General features: G+C 44.3%; 1 protein-coding gene across 1 annotated transcript in view; it reads right to left on the bottom strand.

The window, feature by feature from the left end:
* Nucleotides 1-14,672, bottom strand: part of bahcc1b (BAH domain and coiled-coil containing 1b) — a 58,212-nt gene extending 43,540 nt beyond the window's left edge. Inside the window, 2 exon segments of the mRNA XM_078290951.1 lie at nt 10,595-10,926; nt 14,556-14,672. Of these exon segments, the coding sequence (XP_078147077.1) occupies nt 10,595-10,766 (172 nt within the window). The 5' untranslated portion in view covers nt 10,767-10,926; nt 14,556-14,672.
* Nucleotides 14,673-15,214: the final 542 nt, after the last annotated feature.

The raw sequence follows: 15,214 nt of genomic DNA, 5'->3' as shown, positions 1-15,214 counted from the left end.
CATTTGAATGCCTCAGTTATATACGGTCTCTACAAAGCCCCTGATTCTATCTAGCTTCAAAACGGGTATGGTGACACATATATGAAAACGTATATTCATTATTTTGGCCTGTAAAATGTATTCTTGGCAAGTTTTTTTAGTTTACCAGTACTTGGTAAACGAAAGGTCTCATTTCTTACGAACTTCTCTTGGTTTCTGACTGACAAACTTCTTAAATCAGGCCAACCTGGCAACCGCAATGTAAACAAGTATAAAAAGACTGAATATTTATTTTCAGTAATTTAATAAGCATGTTTGATGACATTAATGCACTCTTCTAGCTATAGCAATAAAACCATTGTGGGTTTGAAAATTTAAATCCGCTCACGCAACCTTATAAACGACATCAGCTGGTGCAAGCTAACAGCTAGTTAAGCTTAACATGTAAAGCTTGAAACTATTAGGCCTACTACTCTGATATGCCTACTTTACTGTCTTAAACGTGAGTTTAAATAAATTAATTCAGAAGTTTATCTTTTCACTGCAACAATTTTAAGACAAATGGAAGAAGAAAACAAGAAAACATTTAAGAACAAATTTTAGAACTTCAAGAATCCCATTTATTTGTAAGTTTCTTAGGAACCAAAAAAAGAGGAAAGTTATGCAATATTTAAGAGCTATTTCGATGAATATCAATTTTTTTTTTTCTAAGAAGGTTTTGTGAATCCATCCCTATATTACAGCAACATTACAGCATGATCCTGCTCATCTGAAGTTAAAACAAGTACAAACACACCTACGAAAACCATCTTTAAACCAGCGGAGCCTGGTTCAAGCCTCCGTGCCGGCCAGCACCCGCCCTGCTGAAGTGTCCTTGAGCAAAACACTGAACCGTCCCAGCTGCTCTGTAACTGACCTGCTCTCTGGGGGGCGAGAGGGCGGATCAAATATCACATTATTATTACAGTATGCTACTTACAAGCCATCTACTTCCTTCAATCCCACACCACTGACAGTCATATCTGCTCGCAGCATCACTGGAGCAGGATGTGTGTGTGTGTGTATGTGTGTGTGTGTGTGTGTGTGTGTCTACATATGAGTGTGTGGATGTGTGCTGAACCACGCTGCACCATATCACCCTCCACCATCGTGAGGAGAGGGGTTGTGGTTCCTAGAGAAGCACTTTACTTAAATTAGACCCTCAACGGCTCGACATGCAGGTGTCAGCGTGTGTGTGTGTGTGTGTGTCTCTGTGTGTGTCTCTGTGTGTATGTGTGTGTGGGGGCGTCAGACAGCCAGTGTGTGCCGTGCCGGTGTGTACGAGACTGTGAGGGGGAGAGATTGAACAAGAGAGAGAGTGGGATCAGCAGACAGCGAACATGAGCGAGAGGGAACGAGGGAGCGGGCGGGCGAGAGACAGCGAAAAGCAGAGGAATAAGAGCGAGGGAGGGAGGGAGGGATAGAGCGAGGATGAGCGAGCGAGAGGATGGGAGGCCGTGACGAAGCGAGAGATAGAGAGAGATAGAGCAAACAAAGAGAGAGAGAGAGAGAGAGAGAGAGAGGGGGAGAGAATAACCTGGTCTGACCTTATTTCAGCATGGCTTTCCCATTCTTTATATTCCTTCATTGCTGTAATATTTGCACGGGAATAAAAGATTATTGAAGAGATCCGGAGAGGAGAAATAAAGAGGGGAGGAGGGGTAGAAGAAAGAAAAATAAACGAAAGAAGGGAGGGAGAGCAAGAATGGATGTGATAGGCGCTGATGAAGTGGGAAAAATGGATTGGAATAAATCTCCAATGAAGGGGGAGAAATAAATGCAAAGCTGAAACAAATGGAAGCCTGACTACCGATAAAAGGCAGACAAGGCCAATATTGAGAGGTTCTGATGAAGCAAGACATGCGAACACACACACACACACAGAAATACACACACACACACGCAGATATGCAAAGGCAGAGATAACTGCGCACACACACACACACACACACACACACACAAAAGAAGTCCCTGCATTATGCATGCACACATGCTTCCAAACATTACAAAAACACACATCAAAACGACGCGAAAAGACAGTCGACGATTATTAAAGAGACAAGAGAGAAAAATAGAGAGAAGGAGAAGAGACACTTTACTAGCAATCAAAGACGTGGAGAGAGAGAGAGAGACAGAGAGAGAGAGAGAGAGAGAGAGAGAGAGAGAGAAACATGCAAAAAAAAGGGGGAGTTTGGTTCTAATCAGCCTGGATCCAAAATTTAGACAGGCACACACAGAGGCACAACCAGTCCCAGTAGGATTAGGACCTAGGAACTGTGTGTGTGTGTGTGTGTGTGTGTGTGTGTGTGTGTGCGTGCGTGCCTCCCACGAGACTGATTAGCCATGAATGACTGATGACGGATCTTTGTTGTTTTTTCTCTCTCTCTCTCTCTCTCTCTCTCTCTCTCTCTCTCTCTCCTCTTGTTTTCTTTCTCACTACTCTCAGCTCGGGCAAGAGCATGGGAGGGGATTCTCACACACACACACACACACGCACACACACACGCACACGCACACACACACAGACACAAAATGCACACAGCTCCATGTATATTCAACGAAGGTTCCTGAATATACTTAATGCTTTCATGTGTGTCACTGTGTAACGATCCATGCTGTTCCACACAGCTGCTTCTCTCTCTCTCTCCCCCTCTCTCTCTCTATTTCACACCGTCTCCCTCCCTCACACAAACACACAGAGTTATGAGACCTATTTCCTATTTAAGAGCGCATTAACTGTCTTTTACACCAAATATTCAATCTGTTCAAACCCGTGCGACAGCGGCGGTGTGGCTGAGGAAAGCGGTGAGCTTCCAGTCTCCTGGGGGGGGAGGATCCGGCGTTTAGCGACCGGCCCGAGCGCTCTGCCTTCCCTAACCTCACCTCCAGATGAACCTACGGCCCCTCCATCCATCTGAGCCGCTGACAGCAAAACAAACTGGACATAGACCCCGCTGAATGGAGGCCATTACAATATGAATGAGCCAAACAGAGCCGAAATGAATCGAATATAAGGGCCGGGGACACAAAAAAAGGGCCGGGGATGAGTCAAACGGAGCTGAAACGAGTCAGCTCGAGTGGCGATGAGTCAGGCATAAATGTGATGTGACCCCGAGACAAATGAAAGCCCGGGACGCGATCTCAGGTGTCCGCAGTTGCCCGGGACGAGGGTTACCGTGGTTGCATCGCCACCGCGACGGTGTGTGTTTTCAAGGAGGGGGAGGGGGGGGGGGGGGGAAGGGAAGGGGGGTAGACCTGCAGATCTGGCGAGACCATGACATCATGTCTGTCCCCGGTAAATGATGTCACGTCGCGTAAACAGGGGGATTGCCTTGACCCCTCTGGAGAGCCGGCAGCCCCATAAAATACCGGGGAGTTATAGTGTCTGCAAACACACACACACACACACACACACACACACACACACACACACACACACACACACACACACATACCCTGACTGAGAAATCCCCCTAACTAGCTGCCTTATTTTCACACATCTTTTGCACTTTTGCACACATTCAAATCATGAATGTTAGCCACAGCAGCCACAACACACATCACACCTTATACTGTATTTTCATTTGAACACACACACACACACACACACACACACGCACACACACACACACACACACACACACAGCTCCCCCTCCTCCCGCACGGAGCAAGAAGCTGTTTTAGCCTTGTGTTTTGCGGGCTGTTTAAAATGTCATTTTTCTCTCGTTTCTCTGACTTCAAAGGCGCCGCGCTGAGCTCTCACTCCCTCTTGCCAAATCCTCCAATCGTTTCTGATTTAGTGAGTTGGCCACGGGCCGAGTAGCACCGGGACGGGCCCGTTAACAACCGGCCGAGGGGAGGGGAGGGGAGGGGAGGGAGGCAGAGGAGGGTACGGGGAGAACAAATGAGGCGATGTGGAAGAGGAGAGGAAGGAGGCTGAAATTGAGACAGAAATAGGAGGAGAGCTGGAGAGAAGCTGGACGACTAACAACATGAGGAGGCGATGGGTGTGCGGGGAGTCAGAGAGAGATGGGAGTTGGACATTGGAGGTGGGGGGAATCGATTGAAAGAGAGGAGAGAGCGACGGGAAGAGGGTGGAGGGAGGAGGGAGGAGGGAGGAACAAACAAGGCTAAGAGGAGGAAGAGGAGGAGGAGGAGGCGGGCTGGAGGAGCACTCGAAAACAAAACCGAGAGAGACGTGAGCGCAGAGTGTGGGAGAAGCGAGAGAGAGAGAGGAAGAGGGAGGCGAGCGCGGGGTTAAAGAGGATGGAGCGCGGTCTGGCCGGGCGAGGACAGAAGAAAAGGGGGAAGAGGAGAGAAAAAGAACACATGGACGCAGGAAGTCTGGCGCTTTCCATTCACATGCCAAGTCATCAGATGGCGGTGTGTGTTCACACCCCGGAGATGTCGCAACCAAACGCGCCCCGCTCCCTCAAATCGCTGCTACCGACAGTAAGCAGCTGTTCACATGTTGGATGAGAGTTAGAGATCAGACAAAAGTCTACTGTCACTGGAACAAATGTGCGTTACAACAAATGTACGACCCGCTCCAAACTGCCATATCAAAAAGAGTTTCATTCAAGATATTCAAATTTTAGCCTTCCTATAGCTTTTAGAGTTTCAACTAAAATCTCACTACAAGAAGTCCATTGGAATCGAGGTCATCCGGTTTAGAGGCGGTGAAATATTCAGATAACTGGAATATATTTAAATCATGTGCCATAGTTTGCTTGAACTATCAAAGCATACACAAGTGTCTAATTTGTCATGGAAATGCCTTTAATGACTTTGCTGGCTTTACTTAATGACTTAATGACTTAATGCCTTTAATGCGTCAACAAAATTCAAACAATCAGGCCCAATTAACTGATTTCTTTGGCATTGCTGCATATTTTATTTAAAGTTGAGATAAATGTGGTTCTAGTGTGGCCGTAAAGCCTCTTGCAATATTTTGAGATTGACAAAAAATTAAATATAAGTTTTAAGTACTTAAAATGTGATTACATATGATGCGTTTGTATAGAGTGTATTTCACTATGTCTTTAGCCTTGTGATGAAAATATACCTGTGAGGATGTATTGAACTGAACTGAACTGAATTGAATTGAATTGAATTGAATTGAATTGAATTGAATTGAATTGAAATGAATTGAACTGAATTGAATGTAATTGAACTGAATTGAAATGAACTGACCTGAACTGAACTAAAAAGAACTGAATTTAATTGAATCAAGTTGAATTCACCTTAACTGAACTGAACTGAATTGAACTGAATTGAATTGAATTGAATTGAACTGAATTGAATTGAATTGAATTGAATTGAATTGAACTGAACTGAACTGAATTGAATTGAATTGAATTGAACTGAACTGAACTGAACTGAACTGAACTGAACTGAATTGAATTGAATTGAATTGAATTGAATTGAACTGAATTGAATTGAATTGAATTGAACTGAACTGAACTGAACTAAATTGAACCGAATCTAACTGAACGGAACCAAACCAAACAGAATTGAACCAAACCGACCTGAACTGAACTGAACTGAACTGAACTGAACTGAACTGAACTGAACCAAACTGAACTGAACCAAACTGAACTGAACCAAACTGAGCAGACCCCGCTCTGCTCTTCCTCAGCTCGTCCAATCAGAGGCCAGACAGCTCGGCTGGCTGCAGCCTCCGCCAGCCATCTCCTCCACACAGGGGGTCGTCTTGCGTGCTGCACCCAGAACGAGAGCCTGTGCCCTGAGTAGAGCTGGTGAGGGGGGCTGGGTCTGTCTGGGGCTGATCCACTGCTGACTCATCACTCACACACATACACACACACACACACATACACACACACGCACACACACACGGAGTCTCTCTCTCTTACTCGCTCTCTTGAGAGGCAGCGGAGACGCCAGGCTGAGGAGCCGGGGATGACGGCCAGTGGGTGCCGTCAGGCGGTGGTAATCTGACTGGATTACCAACCAGGTGGAAACATTCAGCCTCTCTCCTCCTCCTCCTCTCCTCCTCTCCTCCTCCTCCTCCCTCTCTTCCTCTGCTCTGTCCATCTATCCATGTATACTCTTCTATTCTCCTTCTATTTCACCCTGTTCACCTCACTTATGTTTTCCTTTCTTCCTCTCTTTCTCAAGTCATAGCTATCACCTCTTTCTGCCTCTGTTTCTTAGATTCTCTATCTATCTATCTATCCATCTATCTATCTATCTATCTATCTATCTATCTATCTATCTATCTATCTATCTTTCTATCTCTCTATCTATCTAGGACAGCAGTAGGCCATTTCCTGCCTTGCCTTTTAACACAGTCAATGCCTCCAGTCTCCACTGCTCTCTCTCTCTCTCTCTCTCTCTCTCTCTCTCTCACACACACACACACACACACACACACACACATATATGTTTGATGTCTACCACAGACCTCTTAGTATCCCATTCTACAAGCAAGTACACACACACTCAGAAACTTACAAACACACACACACACACACACACACACACACACACAGAAATACATCATCCTCTCTTTCCACGTTCTGTGGTTTGTTTGTGTGTAAAGGTGTGTGCAGGTGGGAGGGCAGGGGGGCGTGTCTCGCCTGTGTTGCCGTGACGTTCAAAGCCACGGCGCCCTAAGGCTATGTGGGCCTCCAGCGCCTCGGCCAATCAGCTGGCTCGCTGGCGCCGAGAGAAACTTCTGAGAGAGGAGAGGGGTTAGTCACGGTGTCCTGATGAACGGACAGGGTGGCTGCAGGTAACTCACAAACACACACACACACACACACACACACACACACACTTATTGCAGAGGAACACATAGTTCAACTGAGGATCTGGCACTGCGCTAACAAGATTGAACATGGAGAGAGGAGCGAAGTAGAGAGAGAAGAAGAAATGACAGGAAGAGAAAGGGAAGAAGAAGACAGAGGTCAGGAGAGAAGGCCAAGGAGAAAAGAAGAAGAAAAGAGAGGGGGGGGGAGAAAGAAATAAGTGGCAGAAAGGTTATCTAGTCTAACCGAAACATTATGATGAGGTTTATTACTTTTTTAAAGCACAAAACAAGAAGGGCTTAAGATAGAAACCCTTTCATGAGTGCGTGTGTGTATGTGTGCAGGTGTGTAGGTGTGCACACATGTAACGTGTGTGACTCTGAATTTAAGCTCCCTCTGTCAGTCTTCCTAGGTCACACACACACACACGCACACGCACACACACACGCACACACACACACAGCCATGTAAACAAAAACCGTCTGCTGTCTGGGAAGTAACACACCTGTTCAATGACAATCTCTGCCACGCCCTCCATAATACTGCACACCTGTGCTACTGCAGGCTAAACCTAACCTTACACACACACACACACACACACACACACAACCTTGCACAACTACTGCCCAGGGGCTAACATCACAGAAAAAGGAAGAAAGAGAGAGAGAGAGAGAGGGAGAGAGGGAGTGGAATAAAAGCGAAGCAGTGAAACAGGGAGGAGAAAGAGAGAGACAAAGGCTTTCCCACTGCTCCTATCAGTAATCTAAACGCCTGTGTAATATCATTGTAGGGTTTTATCAAATGGGGGCCGAGTCTTTTTGGCGTTGGTATGCGGCTGTCATTCCATCACCTTGTCAAGCGCGACCATATTCAAGCAGACACCATGCTGATCTAAATAAGAGGCTTCGGCAAATTGATGGATTGCAGGTTTTCCGCGATATGAGGAAACGGGGAATGAGAGGTTTTTACGTTGGATTTCTGACTCCTGGTTCGGTCTTGTGAGAGGGTAAAAAATGGTGTGTGTGTGTGTGTGTGTGTGTGTGTGTGTGTAGTATATTCTTGGCTCGATGTGTGTGTGTGCCTTTCCAAGGATCTGAAACTATCCCCCCCCCCCACACACACACACACACCCCTCCGCCCCCCCTCCTGCCCTGGCATGCCCAACCCCACATCATATCTACCCCCTGTGCCGAGGCCTAGGGCCAGGCATACAGCTATCTGAATCTCTAGGGGGGGCAAGCACAAAAGTAACCCCCATTCCCCCCCCCCTCCCCCTCCAACACACACACACACACACACACACGTACCCCAACCCCCATCCCAAAACAACAATCCTCTACGCCCATCAGTGTGTCAGTCAAAACCCCATCAGGGACATGCATGGAGAGTCTGGATATCTGGAATCTCAATACAATGTCATGCACCTTGAGACCCAGTGAGAGGCCCGCTTGAATACATTTCAATAGCATTAACACCATGCATTACTCTGCTTTTTTTTTTTTTGTGTGAACATTACAGAATCATTTTTAAATTAGCCTTTAAGACATTTTGAAGCAGTAATATCAGTCAAAGTGGAAGAATAATGTGTTTAAATCATCGGACAGAAAACCAGCCAGGCAGATGTGTGTTTGTCAGAGCGCTCAGCCAGTCCTCACCACCACTGATGGATTTAAACAGCCATGAGGATCATTTTGGTAAAATCATTGCAGCCAAATCCACATGAAACATGCAGCTGAACGACTTATTAAATCCAGAAATATTTGTATCAATATAAAATGAATTATAATGTATTTATCATTGTATAATATGCATAAATGTGTTATAATGTGGCACTATAATTTTATAAATAATGTAATAAAATAAAATAATATACTAGCCTACATACAAGTACTATATTATGTATTACAATATAATATATAATATAACACATTTTATATACAATGCATTTACTATAATACATTTATTAAATATATAATACATGTATACATATATATAGGAAATTCTAAAAAATAATATATATAATAGTGCATACTTGTAAATGTATTATAGTGAATACATATATAAATACACACTAGTATTATATTATTTGTCTATATTATTTTTCAGTTTGTCAAAATTAGAGAGATTCAAAGCTTTACAACAATACAATAAATGTGAATGCTGTAATGTTCAGAGTCATGTGAAGTGAAGGTGAATGGAAAACATTTCTGAAGACAAAACAAGCTGATAAAAATATTCCTGTTTGTTTTAAAAGTCTCAGTCCCTCCATGTGAAAAAGCCAAGACCAGATCCAGGACCTCGAGTCTTGTAAAACGCATAAAGTGACTGGATTATTCGGTTTAAACCGTAGATCTCCACGAACCGTGAGTTGAACTGAAACCTGACACGCAGCATATTTATTTTCCTCAAATTTCAAGAGAGTTAAAATTGGAGTGGACCGTCTGCATGCGGTGTTTTTTTTTTTTTTTGCTGTTGTGTTGTGTAAAACTAATGAATATGCAAATGAGTCGAGACAGGATATATGGGTATCCTACACAATAAATGATATCATTTATAGGCCTCAAGTCTCAACGTCTATTTAAAGAACATGCTGTATTTGCAAATGATAAGTAATTAATGTGATTTCTCATCGGGCACGTTTACACTCATCCAGTTAGTCCAATATAGACACTGTATGATTTAGAGCAGAGCCTTTCTCTCTCTCTCTCTCTCTCTCTCTCTCTCTCTCTCTCTCTCTCTCTCTCTCTCTCTCTCTCTCTCTCTCCTCACACACACTCTCTCTCTCCTCTCACACACACACACACACACGCACACACACCTTCCCATCCCCCCTCCCCTATTGAGACAGGATACCAAAGCTACTTGTTAAATCTAATGCATGCACTGTCAACCCATTCGCACCCCGTCACGTCCCCGCTCAATATAGAAACCGGATTTTCTGGTATTACCCGCACCTCTATTAGCGAGAACTCCACCACTCCCACCGCTGCGACCCCCAGTCTGTGGCCAATACAAACCAGTATGGGACCCTAACGTACCAGTAACCAAACCAGCAGCCACCAGGAGCCATACATGCACACAACACTGAGAAACATCACCCAGAAACCAGAAATCTATAGGGCAAGCGCAGTTAATAGCTTTAATTTATTGTTTAATGGGAAATATAAGCACTAGAATGAGCCAATTCTAATTAATTACATCAAATGGCAATGATTAGTACTTTACTAATTGATGAAACCATATAAATCTTTGACAAGATTATGCCCCTGGAAACGCCTAATAATCCCTATGATGATAAAGGCGAATAATCCTCGTCGGGCTATTTCTAAATTCTTCAGAGGTTTAAATTCTAAAGCAAACTAAGGAAGGTATGCCGTAAATTTAAAGTTAATCTGATTTACAAAACAAGCCAAGTTCCTTTAAGGGTAACATTTCACACCATGTTGTCTGTTTTTGCTTTTACGCGAGGCTAAAATACAGGTCTAGCCTAAAATGACAAATACATTTTTCATATATTAGAGACAAGCAAGCAGCTATGCCATAAACAGTTCATTAAATGAAGTAAAACATAAAAGCTTTTAAGATCCCTGAGCCTTATTGCTAATTTCCAAATGCCCACATAGTCTGAGCAATTTCCTTTCCCAATAAATTCTAGTTCGTCCCAAAGAGCTTCAAGGTTTCCCAAGTTTGCAATATGGAGAACATATGCTTCAGACAAAAGAGGGTCCCAATTTAAAATGACAGATTTTTCTAACCCAAACTCGTCATTCACACACAAGAAAGGAGCTGTGTTCAACACTGACCTGAGTGCGGGCCCATGGAGAGGTGGGATGAGTAGTATTTCCCAGGCTGGAAGTGAGCGGGGTGCTGCACGGAGCCGTGGCCGCCTGGCGCCATCCGAGACGCGGCGCTGTGAACCAGCGCGCTCCGCTCCGTCAGGAGGTGGTGCGGAGGAGCGAAATCCCGGTTTTCCATCCCGGCGAGAACCGATAAATCCCAAATCCAAAGTAAAATCCGGAGGCACCGAAGGTTTCAAGCACCCAGATGCAAATAATCCGTTTTATGAACTTCGGGCTCCCCTTGCATTCAGCGGAGTTTTGGCTTTGCAGACTAGAAAGTGAGTCCCCGTCATGTCCTACAAAAGAGAAAGCAGGAGGCACGTCAAAGCGCTGACAATAATGAGCCAACCAGGGATGTAGCGGTGAAGAAAAGGGGAAACTATGACTTACAGTCGGCGATCATCATAAGACAAACAACCATTATATACAAAAAACAATTATATTTTCATAAAAACATTTTGCAAAGACCAAATCTTCATATAATTTTCATCAGTTTGGTACTATATCTGAATTTCATATAACTAAAAAGGTGAGTAAAGTCTATTCTGTAAATAAAAAGGTGGGTGACCTGAGTTTATGTGGCTTTACCCTCCTCTACATCGCTGGCTCCAACTCCTAAACAAGCGAGAAGTCTTTACTATTCTTCTTCATCCTGTTGCCAAACACCGTCTCCATGTACATAATACATATAGGAGTTTTCTTTTGCAGCGAAAAGAAAAGGAAGGGAAAGAAAGAAACTTGGCTCAGGTAAAACGCAAATGTACACACACGTAGTTCACAGTGTCAGAAACCTTCAGTCGATGAAGGACGAGTTGGAAAGTCTTCAGACTTCAACGTGGACTGGTCAGAAACAAGGCTGAACCTCATGGGCTCGTGCACCAAATTATGAAGAAAACCAATAGCAAGCTATAGTATTTCATGCATCTGAAGAATGCACAATGTAGATTTTTTTTTTTCATCCTAAATTAGGCCGATCAAAACCAGATACCAAACCTCCCAGCCCCCATAGGGTCCAATAAAAGACACACACACACACATACACGCACACACTTCTGCTTTGGATCAATGGTTGCTGTTTGCTGTATATGCAAATTAAATCTGATTGAATTGCTCATTCTGTTGTCATAAAACTTGTTTCACTTTACATATAGCTTTAATACTAGACTATATCATTTTTTGGGGGGGAGCGTGATATTCTTATTTTCTACTATTGCTTATTAAGAAAAAAGCGATGAAACATATGGGATAGGTGTGGGGTCCAGTAAGACACACACACACACACACACACACACACACACACGCACACACACACTTCTGCTTTTGGATCAATGGTGTTTGCTGTATATGTAAATGAAATCTGATTTCATTGCTCATGCTGTTGCCATACAACTTGTTTCACCATACATACACCTTTAATGCGATGGGCTTTTATGGGGGCTATATCATGCTGGCCTGTATTCTTATTTCTACTATTGCTTATTAAGAAAAAGGCGATGAAACAGCTATTTTCTATCAACCACTATACAGTCAGCAGCAGTGGCCCTCGCCTCTTGACAATGGCAAACACTATGCATCTTTGCTACGTATAAATATACAGGCTACACTGTAATCACAAACACAAATCAAATCACCTTTATGCTCCAGCACGCGAGACCCGGGCAATAAACAGAGAAATAGACTAGGAAATCAACGACCTTATATATATGCCTTATAGCCTTGGTCATTTACTTAAATGGGGCTCCCTGTGACGCTCAGATATGGAGAGCTGGGTCCCTGCGTTCACCAAACACACCTCAATAGTCCATCTATTAGGCCTTTCAATGCATGGCACGTCCATCTAGCGCTCTGTAGATGCTGATAGCACCTCCCAGGACTCAACGATAAAGGAACAAAGAAAATATCAAATGCTCTGGCGAACCGGGGGCTTGTGAAGTGTACACAACACATAGCCCAGACTGTAAGCTCTTCGGTTATCCAAGTCTCCTTTACGCACACGCGTCTCAAGGACTCCCAACTTTCGGGAATTGTATTTGGGGAAAACAAGACGATCTCCAAAGTTCAGCAGCTCTGACAGGCCTGCGTCTCTCTCTCGCTCTCTCTCTCTGTGTGTGTGTGTGTGTGTGTCTGTGCGCGTGCGTGCGTGCGCGTCCAAACACTCCCAATGTAAAATATCCAATGTTTCATGCACGTTTCCAAATGCTTCCCATAAGAAAATGTGGCTCAGTCTACAAGTACAATTTTATAATTTAATTTCTTAATTTTCCTGAAAACCGTGTCATCACTTTTGATCACATATAGTCAGCAGCAAGACGGATAAAAAGGGGGGAAATGGGTAAAAAAAAAAAAAAAAAAAAAAGGAGAGAAACGTATTGTGAGCGCATTGGGAAGGCAAAATGGACTCTCTCCTGTCCCTAGGCTGTGAGAAAACAATGGCCTTTCTCTACAGGACATCAATCATAAACCACTCTCGTCTGACGTTTGTCTATACATTTTTAAATTTTCAAGCTGTAAACACACGTCCTCGCTGTTTACATTCCACGTCAACAGAGAGCCACTCAGGCTGCATTTAACAACCTGAATCTAAATCCCGTGTTATCGCACGCCACGCAAACACAGCGACGTGAGCGGATCGCACGAATAACAGTTTTTAGAAAAGTGATCATTTTGGATCTGCTGTTGAGTGTATCTACGTGGAAGGCTCGAGACTTCCTTCCACTTCATCCTGACCCCCCCTCCTCCTCCCAATCCAGATCCCCCAAACCCCCATGCCCCCCACCACCTCCACCTTCACTGCCCTGGAAAGGGTCAAACTATCCGCAGACGAAAATCCCCTTTCAAAAGTAGCCCATACCGGCCTAAATGACATTACATGAACTTAACACAAAAGCAGGCAAGTCCGCTATGAATTGTCTTTTTCACATCCCATGCAATTAGGGCTTCAAACAAAAAAGGATGCGTTTTGTACTCTTTGAATGGAAAGCTATTGCAAATAAATATGTGGCCTCTTACAAAAAAAATAAAAATAAAAAAAGAGGAAAAAATTAAAACGACTTGGGAAGTGGCCCAGGTTGGGCCCGTGCAGGAGCAGAGGCCAGCTCATTGGCGTTCTCTATTTTGCAGTAAAGTAAAGTCAGAAAGCATAACTGCGATACTAAATCAAGATATTCAGAGGCCGGCTAAGCATGAGAGACAAGCCCGGCCGAGCAGAGGACAGCCCGTCTGCAAAGCCTCATACCGAGGGGGAAGTAGGCAGCACTGCAGTTTGCAATAAACCTCTCTTTCTCCCTCCCTCTTTCTCTCTCAAACACACACACACATACACACACACACATATATAGCTACACACACACACACACACACACATACACAATAGAAAACTAACAAAGAAAAAATCTACAATTCATAATCTATAAATCTACGGGCGTAATCAAGCGCGGTGAAACGTGGGTCATTTTGAAAAGTCCTCTGAATGAATTAGAAACACAGAAGTAATTTGGCTGTGAAGAGAGGTCAAATCACAAAGTGACACATCTATCGCCCACAGCTCAGTCCTGCACACTGGAGATGCTACACAGGGAAACACACTGTCCAAAAGCCTCCAAAATACGCAGCGTACACAGCTAAACTCAACAGTATAGTGTGATAACTTGCTGCAATACAAATATCATAATTAGTGAATGAGACATATGTTTAGCTTATTATTGTATGAGGTGGCAGGGCAGTAATGGTATCAGTTTTACATTTTACTATTTCCTTTCCCCATGGCATGACACTTTATGATTGCCGAATATTTTTAAAAATATATCTTGAATTAAAGAAAATAGCAGTCTTGATTATCCTCTCGTGCAAGCAGCACTTCAGCTAAAATCGACATTCAGTGCCATGCTTAAATATAATAAAGCGTGTAAATAAATTGGCTACTTACTGGTGAGTTATTCCTTGCATAACGAGTAATGAGTGAAAAATAGAAACCAAGAAAATTAAAAATAAATTCAAAGTCAAAAAGCCCCGAGTTGGAGAGATGAAACATGTGGGATTGATTACATCCTATGCTGCAGATTGTAGTGTGCAGTTGAGGTATGGGCAGACGCATCGCAGAAGTTCAGGCTTGTAGTGAATCGAGGCTCGTTCATGCAGCCAGAGACTCAGACACGCGGGGGAAGGAGGGACGGCGGGGGGGAACGCGCTCGCCCATTGGTTTGGGAACGACAATGTGAAAGCGTGCCCGTGAGGCGCGCCCCCTCCCGTCCCTCCTCCACCCCACCCCTCCTCCCTCATCCCCGCCCCCCCCCCCCCTCAACGGTAAACACACGCTGCCATTGGCTGTCGCTCCGAGCCAATGAGGAAGCCGCTGGAGCCGCAGAACAAAACGGCGCGCGTTTGATTCCGCAGCCCTCGGCGCCCTGCACGCAAATGCGAGGAGACAGGCGGCACAGCTCAGCACCGCGCGCTGTGGAGGAAGCCAATACTGGGCTTTTGATCACTGCACAGCAAACAGCAGATTCTCTGATCCAACTGCAGTTCAGATGCTGCATGTGCTGTGAATATCGTCCTGCGATATAACGATAATAATGTGATTGTTTT

This window comes from Centroberyx gerrardi, chromosome 20 (assembly GCF_048128805.1).
Source record: "Centroberyx gerrardi isolate f3 chromosome 20, fCenGer3.hap1.cur.20231027, whole genome shotgun sequence".
Lineage (NCBI taxonomy): Eukaryota > Metazoa > Chordata > Actinopteri > Beryciformes > Berycidae > Centroberyx > Centroberyx gerrardi.
This window is presented reverse-complemented; position numbering and strand designations above follow the sequence as displayed.